General features: G+C 41.7%; 1 protein-coding gene across 2 annotated transcripts; it reads right to left on the bottom strand.

The window, feature by feature from the left end:
• Positions 1-12,486: 12,486 nt before the first annotated feature.
• LOC117894070 lies at positions 12,487-19,866 on the bottom strand. 2 transcript variants are annotated; one of them, XM_034800924.1, is made up of 6 exons: positions 18,989-19,866; positions 18,291-18,958; positions 17,725-18,151; positions 17,139-17,570; positions 13,822-13,999; positions 12,487-13,761 (listed from the first exon to the last, which is right to left on the bottom strand). In XM_034800924.1, the coding sequence occupies exons 1-6, from the start codon at positions 19,318-19,320 to the stop codon at positions 13,606-13,608; spliced, it is 2,193 nt and encodes a 730-aa protein (XP_034656815.1). In that variant the 5' UTR covers positions 19,321-19,866; the 3' UTR covers positions 12,487-13,605. The 2 variants fall into 2 exon arrangements, with proteins under 2 accessions (XP_034656815.1, XP_034656814.1); XM_034800923.1 differs by having other exon boundaries at positions 18,291-19,866.
• Positions 19,867-20,828: the final 962 nt, after the last annotated feature.

Genomic DNA, 20,828 nt, shown 5'->3' with positions numbered 1-20,828 from the left:
TTGCAATTTTAATTTTCTACTATCTTAAAAATTGTGGATACAGCCCTTTGTGTGGTCAGAAGGGGGCGGGGCGAAATTTTTAAATACCCTTGTAACAGTGTGAGCAAACAGAAATCTGGATGCAAAACTTGGATGCCCTCTCTCTTATGGTCTATGAATACTAGGCCCTCATAAAGATGGACAGGCGGACAGACAGACGGACAAGCAGGCATGGCTATATCGACTCGGCTATTGACACTGATCAATAATATATATACTTTATGGGGTCCGAAACGCTTCCTTCTGTGTGTTGCATTTTTTCCACACAAATACAATATACACTAATTACTCTTCGAGTACCGGATATACAAAACACAAATATTCTTAGTGGCTTTGATATGCGTATACCCCGGAATAAAAATGGAATAATACGAGAATCCTGGTGCTTAGTCCAAGTAAAGAAATTTATACTTATCATTGCCTGCCATATTTGTCTGCCCGCACAACCAATATTCGAATCACGTAATGTTTTACTGAATTGTTCTCCCAAAAAGATATTAATTCTGTAGAACTATCGCTCGTTTGTCGCTGACATTTTTACACATACATATATACATATTTACATATGTACATATGTATGTACATACAAACTAGCGGCCCGGTACAGATTCGCTACGTATAAAGGAAAATAATAGAATAATTTTCATGGAACATCAAATTCATCATCATCATTCATACTCCATTCGATGGAGTACATATGGCAATGCATCTTAAATACACCCAAATACACATTATTTCACATGACATGACAAACATCACATACATAAATCTACTAAATAGTCAGAACAAAGCCTAAACATTTGCTTTGGATAGGTGAGCCCGTTCTTGAGTTATAAAATTACAAAGAACATTGGCATTGATTTTTATATATGTACATACATATATAGAATATGTACATATTCATAAATAAATATCTGCTTGGTCACTTACTCATCTATGCATGTACATATGTATGTATATATCTTAGGTATTAACAGATATACATAAGTAATAAATTAAGAACATACATATGTATATTTGTCTCATCCAACGACTGATGGTTTCTTGTGAACATTTTTGAGATGTATTTTTAGCATTCAATTTTAAATCAACTCGGGTTAAAGTAAGTATAATATTTTTTTCTTGTTGCCCTAGAAACAATATATGAGCATTTATGTGGGGGTTTATGTTTATTGTTCATAAGTAAAGGTTAATAAGTGATTAAGTATGGTATAACGGTACAAGAATTAGATATCTGCGTCGTTCGTCGTCTGGTCTCGCACACAACCTTTTACGTCGGAGGTTGGATAGAAACTCCCCTCTCAGCGTTCTCTCGCCGATCGGTTGTCCGCTCTTTGCGTTTGCTCTCGTGTTTGGAATTCGCAGTGACGCGAATTCGCCCTTGCTCGTTTTGATGTTTTGTCTAGGGATCGCAATTGGCAAAACCCAGCCCACATCCGGCCGTCCTGACTATGCACTCGCCTCGAATGCATCGTCATCATTGCTCGTGGACCATGGCTTCAGGTACTCCGCACACGAAGAGGAGTGCTTTGGACCATCGGAATTGCCAACTTTTTTGACGTCGTAAGCATTGTTATGCTTCACCTTAATGATCTGGTAAGGACCCAAAAACTTTGGCTTAAGTTTGAGTCCGCTTCCAAACTGAGTCCTCTTTATGGCAACTAGGTCGCCAACGTCGTAATGTCTGGGTGGTTTACGTCGCAAGTTATACGTCTTCTTGTTCTCGGCTTGCAGATTCAGAATTTGAGTTTTCGCTTTAGCCCGTAGCTCATTGCGGTCGTCTTCAAATGCAATGATGGACTCCTTCTGGATCAAACTCTGAAGCTGTTGGTCATCTTTGGTGCGCATCTTGATACCCATCAGAAGCTCGAAAGGAGTTGTATCGATGCTTCTGGTGTACGTCGAGTTTATTGCTCGCTGGACTCGATCTACGTGCTTAAACCATTTGGATGGATCGTCTACACTGAGCTTGGCTAGCACGGAGATGATCACTGAGTTGAGCCTTTCCACCTGCCCGTTTACCCGTGGCAGTCCGGTAGTCGTCTTCACCAGTTTAATTTTTTCGTCTTCGCAGTACTGTAGGAAATCTTGTGCGGTAAACGCCGAACCTCTATCTGAAATAATAAAAGCAGGGTTGCCAAACGTCTCGCTTTGGCTGCGTAACTTTAATATGACCTCGTTAGATGTAGTAGACTTTGTGGGGTATAGCCAGCAAAACTTCGTGAAAGCGTCGATAACCACAAGTATGTGTTTGTAGCTCTTGCTGGTTGACTCCAGTGGACCCAAAAAGTCGATGTGATAGGTCTGCAGCGGCACGTCATATTTTTGCATAAGCACGGCTCCAAAACCGTCTATATATGCATCCGTCTGGAGCTTTGTCTCGTACTGCTGATTGTAAATGGCTAGCATTGGGTTTGATGTCAAACATTTCTTCAACACTCCAATAGCGTTCTCTTCGTCTGGGCCAATTACAAACTTAGCATTGTTCTTCGTTAGGTCAGTCAATGGTTTGCATTTTTCCGGTTTATACGTCGATATTATTTCGCGAACTTCATTTCGTGTAATCTCGTTTATCGCTTCGTTTATGTTCAGTTCACAATTGTCCACCGCTACGTCGATTTTCATTATGGACGATTCGTCATATGCACCTTCGTTATTTTCATTTGGCATTTTATTAACTTTTACTCCATGGCGATTAAATGATACTTCTGGGTGCAAACAAAGCTCTTCCCCGATTATCAGCTTAATATCCATGAACTTAGCAGCAACAACATAAAATGTCAAAACATATTCTTCGTCGTCAATACGTATGCCATGCTCCACTTGACCAATCGTCTTGATATTGTCAGCCTTGCTTTCATTTCCGAAACCGACCAAGCGCACTCTGCAGTTCTTTAATTTTGGCATACACAGTTCGTCGTAAAAGTCTTCGCGCAAAATATTGAATTTACTGCCAGTGTCAAATAGTGCCATACATTTCTTATTTTTAATCGAAACTTCTTTGGATGTCAATTCCGCTTTATTCAAAACTACACGCATGTTTTGTTTTTCTTCGTTTGCCTTCTCACTTTTCTCCTTGCAATTCTTTGAAATGTGCCCAAACTGATTGCATTTGAAGCACTTTTTTCCCTTCTCTTTGCTCGAGCAACTGCTAGACACATGACCCTTCTCTCCGCAGTTGTAACACACGACGTCTTTTTTGCCAGTCTGGGTATAATTTTGTCCAACCGACATCTTCTTATCTCTTCCCGTCTTTTCACTCTTTTTTATTTTCTCGTTTATTTTCTCATAATCTTTTAATTTGTCCTTAAAATCAGACATCTTTTTCGCACCATATAAAATCGATTTATTTAATGCCATCTCGTCGACTCCGTCAATCACGTATTGCATAAGTGCGTCGTCTTCGACATTTCCTCTTGCAGCAATATCTCTCATGCGATAAAAATATTCCAGAACATTCTCTTTCGGTCGTCGTTTACTCTCGTTAAGTTGCATGTGTATCTGTTTGCTATTGACCTTCGACTGAAACTCATTCAACAGCGCAAACTTCAATGTTTCCCATGAGTTCAAATGTTTTTCGCTTAAAACAAATAATTTGGCAATGCCCTTCAAAGACTTCTTCGCAAAAATAAGTTTCTGTAAATTAGTCCAACGCATGAACTCAGCCTGCTCTTCAAACTCTGCTATCCATTCTTCGACAGCTATCTGGTCAGAGCCGTCAAACATTCGGATAGACTCTTCAATATCGCGAAAACTTATAGCAAACCGGGGTGCGACCTGCTCATCGTAGTTTTCCCTTTGTACGTTGCTTCGGCGTCTATTTTCTTGTCGTCTTGTGTGCATGTTGCTATAGTTGTCTCCCTCACTCGTGCGTATCTCGCAAACACTGCGAAACACGTCGTTCTCTTGATCTTGGTTTTCGTCTTCATCGTTTGCGTCTTCATCATTCTCTTCATCATTGTCATCGTCTTCGTCGTTTTCGTCGTCGTTGTTGTTGCTTGTCAACAGCTTGCCTTTCATCAGATTGCGAAATATGTGTAGCATCATATTTTCTGCATTGTGATTTATGCTCAATGTCACACATACTGAAACAAGATCACGGTCCGTCAGCTCCGCTTGTATGTATGTGCGCTTCGCTAAAAATCTGGCGTCGTTTTCGTCGTATTCGAATCCACTAAATTCGCGCAGCCGGCCTCGGTTGCCTCTGTCTCCTTCTCTCTCATACACAAATTTGTGTAATGCACAAATGCTGGATTTCGTTGCTCCTCGTAGGCTTTTCGGAATTAACTCGTTTAAACACGTCATTTTGCTGAGATAAAAAAAATCGTCTATTTAGTTTACTCTGCTTTTTTAAACTTGTTAATATCCGCGTCGTTTTCAGAAATAACGTTTCTTGCACCGCCGTCGTGGTCGTACAGTCACTTATAGTTTTTTACTTATTCTTCACACGATGTTCCTTCACGCCTTCTTTAAATCTTACTTCAATCCACGGACGAGCCTCCAAAAATGTGGGGCCTTCTTTAAATCTTACTTCAATCCACGGACGAGCCTCCAAAAATGTGGGGGTTTATGTTTATTGTTCATAAGTAAAGGTTAATAAGTGATTAAGTATGGTATAACGGTACAAGAATTAGATATCTGCGTCGTTCGTCGTCTGGTCTCGCACACAACCTTTTACGTCGGAGGTTGGATAGAAACTCCCCTCTCAGCGTTCTCTCGCTGATCGGTTGTCCGCTCTCGCTCTCATCTCGCTCTCCTTCGTTTCTCTTTGCGTTTGCTCTCGTGTTTGGAATTCGCAGTGACGCGAATTCGCCCTTGCTCGTTTTGATGTTTTGTCTAGGGATCGCAATTGGCAAAACCCAGCCCACATTTATGTATGCATAATAAGGTGAAAGACCTTCTATGTAAAGTGAAATCAATTGAACTAAGTCGAATAGAAGTAATATATGTATTGTATTATATATTCTTTCAATATAAACCACTTGAATATTTACATGCTCAACAATTGGTCTGACTGTGCCTTTCTACCCCGTCATTATTGAGGGATTTATCTGAGTGAGAGATGAGACTCGGGTGTCACTACATTAACTTTTTGCAATGTATTTTTTTTTTTATTTTATTGTTTGTGAGATCTAAGTTATATTCATATTAGTTCGATGAACTAACTTCTCCTTCACTTAAACTCAAAATATTAATGTATGAAAGTTGGTCCTTATTGGCACGAGAAACATTATTAAGCAATAAGTATGGAAACAAATCTCATAAAGACTTTGCCAGTAGTTTTGGGGTTTCAGGGAGGAGCTGAAGAGTTTCTTACTGGGCACGAATACCACTTGGCCCTTATGCAAGTATTGTCAATTGCATTTTCTATTGAAATTATATTTTCGAGTATGGCAGCAGATGGTGCTGGAGGAGCAAGGAGCGAGAGGCTGGGGTATGAGATCGAGGCAAGACCAAATTATATTCCAGACTACCTGGGTCCAGTGGGAATACGTGCTTGCTGTGTACACCTAGTCTAGTCCCAGTCCCAGGCTCCTCAGCTTATTAGAGCCCCCATACTGAGGAGCCTGTATATATGCTTTGCATATAAATGACCCACATATGTATGTACATACGAGTAAGTATCGGAGGGCTGGCCCGCATGTGGCGTTATTGTCAGGCCCGCCTCTTGGTGCTCTCCAAATCCACTACTACAGATCTTGGACGAATTTCCTTTTAGTGTTGTCCTTGGCCTGGCCACTTTAAGGAGCCACTCTCGAGGACTTCCTTTTTCAGGCCTCATTGACTGCACGCCAGCCAAGACTGACAAGAGTCCAAGTCCAGAATCCCTTTGAATTGCGTTGGGGGATTCCTTATAATCCCGGACTCAGCTGCACTTTGTCTTCATAAAAGTCGCGTTGAGGACCAAAGTGAAATTTACATAAATTCTCCTCGGTTTCTGGGAAAGTTTTCATCCTTTTCTGTTTCTTTCTTTTTTTGGGTGCGTTTCATTTGGCAATCAATAAACGTACATCAATTTCCCTCTATCCGTTTACAGTTCTTCTTCCATTATTTTGTCATGGTTATATTTCTGGGGTTTTCCCTTTTCTATTTTTATACCCGGTACTCGAAGAGTAAACAGGGTATATTGTATTTATGCACAAAGTGAATGTATGTAACGCACAGAAGGAAACGTCTCCGACCCCATAAAGTATATATATTCTTGATCAGCATCAATAGCCGAGTCGATTGAGCCATGTCTGTCTGTCCGTCCGTCTGTCCGTCCGTCTTGTTGAGCGCCTGGATCTCAGAGACCATAAAAGCTGAGCCAACAAATTTTGCATCCAGACTTCTGTATGCTCGCACTGTTGCAAGTGTATTTCAAAAATGAGCCCCGCCCCCTTCCGCCCACGCAAAAGAGCGAAAACCTCCCAAACCTACAATTTTGAAGATAAAAGAAAACTAAAAACGCCATTTAGGGACGTATGGAATGACTATATCGATCAGATCACCAAATTGGGATCCGATTGGATCATTATTATAGCCACAATGAAGAAATTAATTTGCAGTGGCTAAACCCACCCTGTGCCGCAGCTTTTGTTGTTTTTTTTCTCATTCTCTCCTTCACACTCTGCTTCGGCCTCTACCTCTGCCGCGAGTCTGCAGTGTGTGGGTCTAGGGAAGGGGGGCGAGCTAAAGGAGCGTGTTGGTGTGAGAAGCGCTGTATATGTATATGAGATATGAAGAAAAAATTTAAAATTTGGCAAAATACCGCTAAGGTGCAGATGTAGTATTGAGTGCCGGGTATAAAAGTTGTGACGCGTAAAAAGCGTATCACACGTCCCTTCTCGTTTGTTTATTTTTTGTAGACCAGAAGTTCTTATCGGTGGGTTTGCTTCCTTCGCTTGCAGGGGGTGATTGTACATAATTTATTCGCCATAAACTATGAAGTGAAACATTTCGACTCGTAAATTATGAAAAACGGATGATGAAAAACATGGATATGTTGAGGCATTGACGTCATCGTTGGAATTCCCCTACTGAAGCGATGAAATCAATATACATATGTACATATGTAGATGGGTTATAGTGAATTTAAAGATGGTTTCTATCCTTTGGTAAAGCAAATAATTCAAATTCAAATAAATTAAGGCACTACTATAGTCATGGCGATGCGAGGCAACATTTTCAAGAATTAGTTCATGCTGAAATCTTTTATGTTCTCTTATTGTACAATTTAAACCTCTATTCACGGATCATTTTCCTAGTGTTGGATCCTTGTCCGAATGGCCCCACTGTCGTAAGGCCTCACTATAATTGTTTTTTTATTTATTTTTATTTTATTATATATATATTTACTATACATATATTATATATACATATATATTTTATTTATTAATTGTTTTTTGACCCTTTAGGTCAGCTTATTGCACTTTTATTTTATATGTTATGCCAGGCCTAAGCCATCGTCTACTTTTGAGCCTGTAGCCGCCCTATCGCTAAATCTTTACACAATAACGGAACGTCCAGCCAGCGACAGTCACGAGAAAAATACCGTTAAATGCATTCAGTTGCACGGAGGCTTATCGCTGCCAGCCCAGCCGTAGTCCAAAACACGAAGTAGCTTTCCACTCCACAATTTAGGATATGCCATAGGGAACTTAACCGGGAATGTATTTTTACCCTCTAACAATTGTAAACCGAGCCGAATAAAAAGTAAAATTATCAATATTTTATTTGACTCGAATTGAATTAAATTTTAGTTATTATCTTTGGCAGGTGGTGACCAAGAGCGCCATTAATCAGCAGAGCAGTAACTTAAAATGCCTGGAAACATTGAATGGCGTAGAGAATATTTTAGAAAAGTTGATCTCTATATGATTTATATAAGCAACTGTTATAGGATCGATTGAATTTAATGGAAGCAATAAGGGCAGAAATGGGCAGTAGATAGTCGCTGCCTCGATTGTCGGTTGGGTCTGAGGAAGTGTAATGTTTGACCAGCAGGAGCACACACAGCAATGACCATCAACAACGAGAACGAACGCAGTGGGTTTTAAGGCCAGTGTAATACGAAGATGGACGGACTGTTGGCTACTGGGAGAGTGTAAGGCCGAGCAGGAACATCGATGACAATGCCATCAAATGGCAAAGCTGCAGAGGCGACAGTCCATTCCCGTCCCGGCCCTCACAGCTCAGCTCCATGTCGGCATATGGGTCTCATATTACCCTGTTTCTGGGCAGGCACGCTCGTGCATATGGTGCTCTCTACGAGTTTGGGTGCGTTGTCAGCGTGTTGTGGCATAATTTATACGCTTATTTGTTAATTTCGCACACCCATTCCAAGGACCGACATGCACACACTCAGATACATTACACAAACTCTTGGCATAATTAAAAGTTGAGGCAACAAGATTTTACACAAACCCAAAGACGTGATAGGGGCAGTGTTATACACTTCTATGGAGCTTGAGAGCTGCTATCTAATACTCGTAGTAGTACAGTTGTGGAGAAAGTGATAATTAAATATATATTTTATGCAATCTTAAAATAAAAAACTATACAAATTACCTAAGGAAATGCCTCTGTGGAAGTAGAAACTCTCATCTTAAAGAAACTATTTGTAAAATGCATCAAAGTAACACCTTCGCCTATTTTGTATGTGTTTATACAAATTGTATTCGCAACTATTTCTAGAGAATTAGGCGAGAGGATGAAACTATTTCGGAATTCATTAAGTAAGACACGAGTAGTATTACTTATCACATTATCCTTATCGACTCTCGAAAGTGTCGATTCAGCATATGCTGAAAATTTTAATTTATTCCCTGATGAGCTTCCCTCTTAATATCGGGCCCACGAAAATTTCAATTAATCAACCCATCTCGAACCAGGCAGCGCAGCACGAGTAAGGGCACTGCGATAGATGGCTAAACCGAGACGCTTGCGAAGGCAACAGGATAATTTTGCCACCATATGCTCAATTGTCCAGTAAAGGAGCGTCCACAGCAGCCCCCACAACGGCCCAAGACTTGAGTGCTTCTCCTTCTCCCATCTTCTTTTGTCTCTGCCTGGCCATGTAATTGTAATTTAGACACCGCATGCACACGTATGTGTGTGTCTATGTGTCTGCGGGTGAGTGGTTGTGGGGGTTTGGGTGTTGGGGGTGTAGTTGTTCTTCTGTGGCTTTGTGTGCATGGGTGGTGTGTGTAATTTCTTCGCTGTCATGCGGTTAAACGTGCAAATTACGCGCCATTTTTATTTGTTGTGCCAGCCGTTGGTTGTTTTATTTCATTTTCTCACCTCATTTTTGCAGCATTTTATCTCCTGCCTGGCCACAACACTCTTGCTCACACTCACACACTCATAAGCACACACAGCCATAGAAAAGTAAGGCACTTGGAGCCACGTGTGTGTTTAACCTAATTACAGGAGACTCTCGTCCTTTTCACTCACAAAGAAAACCAGCTCCTTGGGCTTGGGGAATATTAGTTTTGAGACTGTTGTTGAGTCAAAGCTAGAGTAGATTCTTACAAAATCATTTAAATTCATTCGCCCTGGTCAAGAATACTTTAATTGAGCTAGGTCTTTACTCCCTTAAACATCTAGTCAAAATCAATATAAACTAAGTATGCAAGTTTATAGTTTAAAAATCCCAAACTAATAAATTGTAAGATCCTAAAGCCCATTATGTAGTATTTCCGCATCACAGTTTAAAGCGGAACTGCCACAAAGTGTATTGAGAAGTCGCTTTGAGCAGCTTGTCCACTTATTATTATATAATTTCCATTGTTGTGGGGATCAGCCTCAGAGCTTCGTATATCCTAGTCTATGAAGCTGATGATGCTGTTGTTGCTGTCGACTCATTATATTCATTTGGAAATTCAATTAGCGCCATAATTGCAGCAAGTGCTTAGTGATGATAATGCGTTTACCACGGTAACCTTAGATCCAGCAAAAGCGATAAGGATAACGCCGTCAACGTGGCTACACCTAGTTACGAGTCATTCAATTTTCACAGAAAGAACATCATTTGCATGCTAAATGGACCAAAGTTGGCCTGCGGCTTCTCTCAAAGAAGTACATATATGCAATCAAAATGTTTAAGAGAGAGGGCACCGATTTTTAAACATGGTATTAACTACATACATATATACTTATCGGTATATACAAGTATAGTTGAGTGAAAAAGTTGAGAACAGCCTGAAATTTATTCATTTTATTTGGGAAATTATACGCTTGTGTTGTCCAAAGCGAACCACTTTTTTCTCTTCCAGCACAAGGAAAACTGTTTAAAAATCATTTATGTTAATTGCCTCACGGCCCGCTTTTTTATATACTTAAATACTGGATTTCTACGCAATTTTGAGCATCTTCTAATTAGGATATTTTAACAAGACTTACTACATCAAAAAAGATTTCCTGAAATCAAAATTTCTGGAACAATGTAAACAAATTTATGGTAAATCAAGTGGAACATTTAAATTTGAATTTTTCTAAGCATTCCTTTCAGTGACGAGAGGGTTTCCTTCCAGTTAACTGCTTTGTTTTCGCTTCGAAGCCATTTAACAGGCCATTAAAAGATTTATGGGATGTGAGTCTGATGGTGGCTGTAGCATAAAGAGCAGACACATACTCCTACTCGTACATACTTGAAAATGCTTGATCTGTACCGATGTCCATGGTTTATGTGCCAAACCTCAAAAAGAACACCTCAAATTAGCCACCATTTGTGCATTAATATATGCATATGGTTTAATAGACTTTTAAACCATAAACTCCAAAACTCTTTAAACTATTATTTAAAGCTTTTCTTGTAACAGCTTTTGACACGAGCTTAAGACAGCATGGACTTTCACTCAGTCAAGACAAAAACCAAACCCAGCACGAGGATGCCAGCCCGACGCTGGTTCAATTTCGATTTAAAGCACGAATGAACATTAGATCCAGAACCGCATTATATCCACCACAACAGTAAATTTCCATTTTTGTAATGAGAATCAAGAAGAAATGGTTCGTTTAGGTCAGCCTCCTGCCATGCGGTCGCTCTGCCTCTAACTCTTCCTCGTCCAGTGCCCTGGACGTCGGTGTCTGTTAAGATAATGCAGTTAATTCACCTACATTGTTTTTTTTTCGCATTTAAAATTTGACATTTTACATCTACATATGTACATGTACATCACTTCTCACGCCAACACGCTCTTTTATCTCTCCCCCCTCCCCTAGAGCCACACACTGCACGAATCAGAGTGTGGAATATGAGAATGTGTAAAAAATAAATAAAATTCCGGTGGCGGAAGGAGGCGTGCCATTTGGTGGCTCTAGCTTTTATAGTTTCTGAGATCCAGGCGCTCAACAAGATGGACGGACAGACGGACGGACGGACATACAGAGATGGCTATGTCGACTCGGCTAATGATGCTGATCAAGAATATATGTACATATATTCTTTGTGGGTCGGAAACGCTGCGTTCTGTGTGTTACATTTTTTTCCCCACAAATACAATATACCCTTTTTATACCCGGTACTCGAAGAGTAAATAGGGTATAAATATATTGTATTTGTGCGAATAACGGTTGTATGTAACGCACAGAAGTAAACGGTTCCGACCCTGTCTGTCCGTCCGTCTGTACGTCTGTCCGTCCTTCTTGTTGAGCGCCTGGATCTCAGAGACTATAAAAGCTAGAGCTACCAAATTTTGCATCCATACTTCTGTATGCTCACACTGTTACAAATGTATTTCAAAAATGAGCCTGCCCTGACTCTGCAGTGTGTGGCTCTAGGGGAGGGTGGCGAGCTAACGGAGCGTGTTGGCATGAGAAGTGTTGTAGATGTAGATGACAGATGAAGAAAAAATGTAAAATTTTACAAATAACCGCTAAGGTGCAGATGTAGCACTGAGTGCCAGGTATAAAAGTTGTGACGCATAAGAAGCGTCTCACACGTCCCTTCTCGTTACTCTTCGAGTACCGGGTATAGAAATATATCAACAGACAATTTCTAAGCCCCAAATCTTGGTTTGGTTCCTTACTGAAAAATCGTGTCGGGTAGTGTTATCAGGTGTTGAAAGGTATTTTTACACAATACAATTTTTTTTTAAATCCTACAGCTTATGCTTTAACATACTAAGCTGTTCCTCAATTCCTATTCATCCGGATCCACAAACAAGCCCCAAACATTATATCAAAATTCTGAAGTAGTGCTCGTATTGTCCTCAGATTTAAGTTAAATAATGACTGTTACTGTTCATTAAACATACTTGTATGCCAATTTACTTATTGTTTCTCAGTTTATTAAACAATATATAAATAAATAAAGTTACCGAAATAAATTTAAAAACCGAATATATATTATGAATTTATCACCAAAATGTTACAGAACTCGGAAGGCGAACGTCGGAAAAAACCTCATCATTTAACTGAACTTTTGAACAAGCAGCAATTATATGTAAAAGCTCAGCCCACAGTACACTAGTAAAATTTTTGTTTGTTTTTTTATTTGCATTCATATTTTTTATATACAAGTTTACAATGTGATGTCCATGGCGTCGTTTTTCATCGATCGATTGATTCGTTAGCTCGGTAAATCGTTTCCCGGTTTAATTCAAATTATCTTTGTACATATGTATGTATGTAAGCTAATTGTAATATAATTAAATTTATTCGTTATATTATTGCACTCGGCTTATGTACAGATCGGTTCAACCGAAACATGTTTTTAAGAAATAAATATTTGCCAATTTCCTTAAATCCGAAACATAAATAATGTTGTAGCTAATTAAATATAATAAATTGATATAATTATTGCATATAATTCCACATTCCCTTCTCCAACAATTCGTAAATAATTTCCTAATGTTTCTATATATATATGTATGTATGTGTTTTTATATATGTATATCGGCAATACATGCGATTAACAATATTTACAAAAGTTCTTTTTTATCGTTTGATATAGAATCATCTACAGTAGCTTCGGTTTGGAAAGCATTTCTTGTACAATTTCTGCAAAACTTTCTCTAGACGATATGTGTACGAAAAAGTATTTCAAGTATTGTATATATTTACATATGTATATACCAGTATATGTATATACATATCTGTAAATGTGTATAAGTATCTGTATAACTATTTATGGAACATATTGTATATATGCATGTATGCATAAGTACAGGATACATCTATACTCGTATGTATGATAAATATATGTATGTGTAGGTATTTCGTAATTTGCCTCCTACTTGCAAATATATTGTATCATTATCCTGAATTTGCTACATTCCCATAGTTAACTAGATTTTTGTCACTTTACGACGTAAAGTTAACGTGTTTGTTTGTTTGTATTATTGTATATTGTTAATTGGATTGTATTTTGTATTTTGTTCTAGCGGCCTGTGAAGGACATCCATGTGAATCTTCAATATACGATTTTAAAGCTTAATATGTTGGGTATACATCAAAGATATATATATGCTCGGATTATGTCATATAAAAAGCCAAAACCTGAACAACAGCTGCTAAATGTTCAACTACAAGTACGACTACGAGAATATTTACAAATTTTTATAATATGCTTACGCCTTACATTCAATTATTTGTCAATTGATATTTGGTAAGATCAACCAGATGCTCATACAGCATGTCCTCCTGTGGCGTCAGCCCAATCATTATCCAGCCCGATATGGCGGCAATACTCCGCGTCACCGACAGACTGCTCCACACTCCCCGCACACTGTTGCTCAGCTGCAAGGAATACCAATATTTTGGTAATCGTTAACAGATTATATTCCATAAACTACTCACCAACTCCTGTTGGGTTAATGTTATATTAGCATTGTTATTGAACAGGTACAGCTTTTCATCGATCGAATCGGAGCAGATCGTTAGAATTATTGTCGCAACGTAGATCATTGTGATGATGAGCCAACGGAATGAGATCAGTTCACTAGCGTTCGAGAAGCTCCAACGACAAATGTCCATGCTGCAATAATATCAAATGTGTTTCGGTAAGGTAAAATGACCAAACTCTTTCACAATTTAAAAAATGGATGGACAACAACTTGTCATAACTGAAAAGAAAGCAAAGCATATTGCTTGTCCTACTGCTGATGTAGGCACCCAGATCGAACATTGAAATGTGAGTTACCTTGAGACATTTGAATAATAGTAACTCTTAAACTCTTAAAGCGATTAAAGAGCACCAGTAAGAAAAAGAAGAAGGAGGGCGCAGCTCATGATTGGCCTTTCAGCTCACTCCTGGCTTCATTGATTGCCCTTTAAAGGGATTCCAGGAACGTTTGGACTAAATTATTCGTTGGATGCCCACCACGATGGTGGGCGTCCTCTGGCTGACATTTATATTTTTACACTTCTCATAATTGAAGAAATTCTCTCAAATGTACACCATTTGCCAACTAGGAAAGGTCAAAGCTGTGATTCCACTGCCAGAGTGGGAGCGGAGATACTTTGCACGGGGCATCCTCGCACACACACACAAACACACACACGCACACATAAGTCAACAGGGGAAGAAATGTCATGCACAGTTTCACACTTCTGCAAGCCGAAAAGAAAAACAGCGGCAGACAGTTCCTGAGCGGAGCGGAGAACGGATAACCCAGACCCCAAACCCAAGCCCAAGAGCCAAAGCCGATTCCACCAGCAACCCATCCACCCACACAGACAATCAACCGGCGCAGCCTTTAAAGGTCAAGAGTGCAGGCAGAGACGTCGGCGTCGCCACCGTTGTGTGGGCAGCGACTGTGGCATGCAAAAAGAGCAAAGTTTAAGGGCATTAAAATATTTTGCGGCTGATGAAAGCGACCACGCAATGAGTGCTATAGAAATTATTTCCATGTCCCACGAAACCAAAAAAGTGCCATAAACAAATACAAACTGAAATAGTCACACTTCCTGCACGTACATGTGCGCATATGTACATACAGCTGTGTTCAATGAAATAGTAGTGCCGCACCTCACCCCTTTCAAAACTATTTTTAAGACATTTTCAATCATCCAAATTAAACAAGTGATACCTTTTTAGAAAGCCTAGAATGTACACATTACGAACCAAAAGGAATTTTGGATTAATTGCATTCCATCTTCTTGATTTACATGACTTTACAAAAATACCCATGAAAACTGCTGTTCAATGAAATAGTAGTGAATTTTTTGAAAATCAAAAAAAAAACCGAAACTTAAGTTAATACCTATCTTTCATATTCTACATGTTTCTTGAGGTTTAATATTTAGTTTTTTAATAACTTTGATTTAGTTACTTCCTTACTCCCGCCTGGAAGGAATTAATAAGGTCCTGCCCAAGCTCCAATAGGATTTTAGCCAATCCTTTTTCAACCACTGGCTCTAACCTTACTCTGGATGCCGGAATTCCATTTATTATAAGGCATTTGGCATATCCCCATAAGATTTTGATAACATTCAGATCCAGGGACTGATTTGAACATCGAAAAACGCCGATCTTTTCAGATGAAACCCAATTTCCCCACCCAGTTGGCGAGCTTTCTTGAGTATTTAGGATCATTATCTTGTTGAAAGCTCCTTTTCAAAGGTTTTTTTTTAACTGGAATATGAATGTAATGTATGAAAAAGCATGCTGGCCCACACATTTTTGTAAAATGCTCCAACTAGGAGGCTAGGAAGTACCACTTCATGTGGACTGGAGCTCATAAGGATCAGCCCAACATGCCCAATACCGTTTTTTTCAAGAATTTGAACACTAATCTGATGTCTGTGAACGCCAAACCTATTCTTTTTGTTATTTCTTACCATATTATACAACTTTACACTCATCAGTCAAAAGTATTTTTTTGTCACTGCGACACAGCTCAGCCACATGCGTTCTTGCAAACTTTAGCTGTATACCCCTATACTCTCAGAGCCAAACGCGTAGCTTTCTGGGACTTCTTGCAATTAAATAATATGAAGTCATTCGTCAACGAGCTGTCATAACACTTACAGTGTGATATAAAATTGTTTTCATAATTTTTGAGGATATTGAAGACCTTGACCTTGCCTTCGACCATCTTCGACCATCTACTAAAAAACAATTTTTTTGCAAAAAAAATCATTTTTCAGGGTGCTTTTTTTAGTTTAAACTATTAAATATAACAGTAAAAGCACATTCAAATTAGTTTTGAATTCCATTATACCTCCTGATTTTAGTTTTTAGTCTAATTCTAAAGTCTCCCATATTGGACCGTTCAATGATTACTTCTACGCTCCAAAAACAAAAGTTCCGCTATATTCAAACATTTCTTTCATCAAAATATTCAATACATAAACTAAGCTTACTGATGGTAACTCTTTTGAATTGATTTAATTTGTTTTTTAATTTTTTTTTAATACTTGCACCCAGCACTACTATTTTATTGAACAGCAGTTTTCATGGGTATTTTTCTAAATTCATGTAAAACCAGAAGATGGAATACAAATGGAATAAGATTTCATCGGGTTTATAATGCTTACGTTCCAATCTTTTCAAAAAGGTATAAATTGTTTAATTTGAAAGACTGGAAGGGTCTCAAAAATAGTTGTGAAAGTGATGGGGTGCGGCACTACTATTTCATTGAACACAACTGTATGTACATACATACATACATATGTAAAATGTTACATTCTCAGCGGTACGGTGGTGCAATGAAACGCACGGTTCAGTCGCCACAATGAGTCAGGAGAGGTTGGGGGTTTCGCTACCCATAAAACTTTGATTTTGAGCTCAATGAAAGTGATGGCAAGGCCCGACTCTGAGGTCAATGTGTTCTTGAGACCCGACCCCGCCTTTAGCCACGAGGCGTACTCTTTCAGCTTTCAGTCTTTTTTTAGAAAATACTTTCTAATGAAGGTTTCACGCCGCTGCCGCTCCGCCTAATTTGACTTTTCCTTAAAACAAAGGCCATCAAGGGACTGCTAAGGACAGTCGTTGAATACCTTCGGAATGGGCGAGTGGATTTTCACTCAATGTCTAACGCAGTTTCAAGGAAAACCCTGCTGAGGTAATTGGGACAGTGTTAGATATAGAAAAAGGATACGCCGGACTACTATCTGTATGAAAATCGTCCACACTTGTAAAATCATTACCTAATCCAAAGGACAATACTCACCGATCGAATACCGAAACCAGGCATATAATGGCCAAGCAATAGAAGGTATTTAAGTAGATTTCCGCAAATCCCGCATAGTCGCTGATCAGGGCTAAAGCATCGCTGTTGCTTGGCACCGATGTTGCTGACCCCGACGATGCTGATCCGCTTGGATCTGTGCCACCAGCATTTAGGCCCAAATTTGTGGGGCTAGCTCTTGTTGTGGACAAGTCCATTGCTGGTGGTGTGGATGATGTTGATGAGGATGGCATTGTCTCGCCAGCAAGACTAATTCCATTGATGACCTTTGCCCAATCCATGGGGTGGCTGTTCAGCACAAATAGTAGATGGGCCAATGCTAGACCAGCTAGCAGGCCGTGGCATATATTCGACATGAGCAGCCAGATTCGTTGAACTACACAGGCAAGTTGGATACTGCTGGTGATGCCGTTGCTGGAAAGATTGCGATTATACATATACTATAAATAAATCCACAGGGCGTTCAAAAATGAATGAAAAATGTTAGCTTGAACCCTCCTGAATGTCTAAATCAACGCTGGTCTTTTTGCCCCCATATGCATGCTTTGATTTTTGTGTATTCACTCACCGATTGAGGTCGGCATCGAGCAGGCAGCGAGTGTCACCATAGCTGCCACGTCCGCTGGTTGAACCGCCCCCAGGACCAGCACTTCCGCCATGGCAGTGGCCATTATTCGAGCGATAGAGACGACGACCGGCGCCACCCAGCTCGGCAGCCGAGATGCCATTGATGCCGCCCGCAGGACCCCCGCCACACGTGCCATCAGAGCCACGTGCGGCAGCCCCCAGGAAGGAGCGCTTGTAGTAGCTGTGCTCCACTGGTCGATAGCCGGATGACGTCTGCAGAAACATTTTGTCGATGTGCGCGGGCGCATCGTCTGTGGGTGAGACGACCGGTGTGAATGGGTTGTAGATCTCCTCACCCTCGGCCGGGGCAATGTCATCGGCCAGCTCCTTCAGTATGGAGGATATCCCCCCCGCCGTGTATAGCTTGCCTGGAGGAAATTAGTTAGGGTTGGGAGAAAGAACGAAGGAAAGATATTGGGGCATTAGTGCGCAGAAGCGTTGGGGGAGGTGGTGTTCAGGGTGGCGAGAGCTTTCCCGATTTTACTGAATGGAACTCTGGCTACTCACTGATTAGCTGTCCCCGCTTGTCCCGCTGCGACTTCGTCTTGCGGTGCACGCGTCGCTCCTCGTAGCTCTGATCGATTTCCAGCTCGCCGGACAGCGAGGCATCGTGCATGTCGGAGCATTGTTTCAGGTAGCGCATCAGGGTCTCGTTGGCCTGGCGGACCACCTCCACCTCGCCGGCGGCTATAAGCTTGCGCTCCCTCCTCCTCCGAGACTCCGACTTGCTGCGTTTGCGCCGCGGACTCTTGTCGAAGCTGTTTCGGGAGCGCAGCGATCGCTGCGCGGGACTGGCTTGCGGATCAGACAGTGACTGCTGCTTGCGCGATGTTCCAGGTCCTCCGGCACCATTTCCGACTGCAGCTACTCCCGCACTGCTCATGGCCGACGGCGTGGGCGAACTCTGCTTCAGCTCACGATCCATGTAGCCCAATATGCCTCGATGAAACGAGGAGTCCGGCTCCAGGGCCAGTGGCTGTGGCGAGTGGGTTCGTCGAGACCTGTGGTGGCCATGGGTGGCCGGCAGCTGCTGCAGTGTCTCCCTCAGGCTCATGGCGTCTCCGGATGAGTTGCGACTGCCATCGCTCTGCTTCGTTGGCTGCGACGGCAGGGGCGATGGCGTCACCTGAGAATCCAGATGCTCGACAGCCCCCAAGGAGGCACTTTCCTCTTGGGTGGCGTCATGCGACGAGGGCGGTGCGTGGCCATTTACCAGCACCACAGTCTGCTGTGAGGTCTGACTAGGGGAGCCAACCATCTCAATGCTGTCCGCCGAGCTCTGGGCACTGATGCGACCGGCGCTAGCAGTTCCCCCCGCTCCTGTTGTGCTTCCTTCACCCGCTACTCCCATTAAGCTGGAATCGTTCAGAGCCACCGCACAGTCCTCCATGGTGCTTATCACCTCCTGACCACCATCTCTCTCCGGCGTTGATGAGGTCGTGGCAGCTGCCTCACGCTCCAGGCGACGCTGACGTGCCTCCGTCCGTCGCTGTCGCTGGTGCTGCCGATGCACCTTGGCTGGCTGGCTGGCCTCCATTACGTCCTATCGCTCTCGCTGTCGCTGTCACTGTCGCTCTCTGGAGATGGCCTAGGCAAGCTCCATAACAGGTGGATGATGGGCTTAATGCTCGCAAGTTTTGGTTCGCTGTTTTCAGATGCAGCTTTTGCACGTTCTTGCTGTTTTCTGATGCCTGCTTTGACCCAAATAATTAAGCACTCGGGGCTGCACCCACAAAACAACCCCAGACCCCCCTAACAACACACTGGCGGACCTACACTCGCGGACACTTGGCTGCTCGTTCTCGGCCGAGAACTTTGGGCATTTTCTCGAAGCCTTATCTTGAATTATACTTTGGGTTCAATTGCAGCGTCGCTTCTTGGAGGATTTCTCTAGGATTTAGTGGCATCGGGCACTGACAACGAATGTGAAGGAAAACGCGCGCGCCACAGAGGAGAGCGTGACGTGGTGGCAGAGTGACAGAGAGCTCTCCACAGGACTCGAACGCGTACTCACAGCTTGGCCTCTGACTGATCCGTGTGTCGTGTCCGTCGCCACGGCTGCTTGACGACTGAAACTAAGCTTCGCCAGCAGTGAACGAAATAGCTTTGCCTGTTCTATGCTCTACCATTCGACTCGTACTTCGACTTGTCGTTTCGTTTCGTTTCGATTCGCTTTCGGTGGTTTTGGTTGTTTGTGGCCCGCTTCCTGTAACGTAGTAACGAGTCGAGGCGAAAGCTTTTCTTTCGTACAATGACGTCAACAGTGCGTGTCTGAGCGCCCACCCACACACGCACACACACATACACCATGTCTGCTCCAACTATGAGCCTGAGTGTGTGTGCTGTTGTGTTGTCAGTTTTATTGACAAATTCTATTTATAGGACTCTATAAAAATGTGTAAGCACAGAATGGGATTTATTTTCTACGTTTGGCTTGTTTAGGGAGAGTGTGTTGGGAACAGCACCTGGCCCAAACTCCAAGCCAGCTGTGATTACACTGAGAGAAATCCTGTTCACATCACATATGCATCAAATGTACATCTGTATGCATATGTTCGCAATATACCTCCCCTCCTAATAATATTATTTATTTAAACTGTTACCAAGTTAAATTGTTCATTTTCAGTGCATTGAAATTGGTTTTTGGGAGTCTTCCACAGCTGCCACGGGAGCTGTCGGGTTTTTTTTTGCAAAACTGAATTCGCCCACACTTTAGCACGCTTGCTCTCTCAACCGCTCTCTCGTGCTCTCTCTTCCCTCTCTATCTAGGAAATCGATAAATGCGTGGTAGAATGGCAGCTTGGTTCGAGCTACTGCGCAGCTTTCGCCTCTGATGACGTCAATGGAAAAAGCTCGCCTCAAACACCAACGCCGCAACAACAGCAAGTGCCAACCCACCAACCATATACACCTCAACGAAGCACACAAAAGCCGGCAAAGATATTGACAGGGAGGGAGCAGGCGCAGGAAAATTTGATTATCGTAAAGCGTGAGGGAAAGAGAGGCAACTGTCAGAGGCATCGTCTGTCAGAGGCATCGTGGAAA

This window comes from Drosophila subobscura, chromosome J, assembly GCF_008121235.1.
Source record: "Drosophila subobscura isolate 14011-0131.10 chromosome J, UCBerk_Dsub_1.0, whole genome shotgun sequence".
In the NCBI taxonomy this organism is placed as follows: domain Eukaryota; kingdom Metazoa; phylum Arthropoda; class Insecta; order Diptera; family Drosophilidae; genus Drosophila; species Drosophila subobscura.
The sequence above is the reverse complement of the archived record's forward strand: the minus strand, read 5'-3'. Positions and strand labels throughout refer to the sequence as shown.

Excerpts from the sequence above, each read along its gene's own strand:
- LOC117894070 (XM_034800923.1), bottom strand. The coding sequence starts at position 19,320 with ATGGAGGCCAGCCAGCCAGCCAAGGTGCATCGGCAGCACCAGCGACAG. Across the intron at positions 18,152-18,290 it reads CAAGCGGGGACAGCTAATCA|GCAAGCTATACACGGCGGGG; the intron begins GTGAGTAGCCAG and ends AATTTCCTCCAG. Across the intron at positions 14,000-17,138 it reads CTGGTTTCGGTATTCGATCG|CATGGACATTTGTCGTTGGA; the intron begins GTGAGTATTGTC and ends ATATTATTGCAG.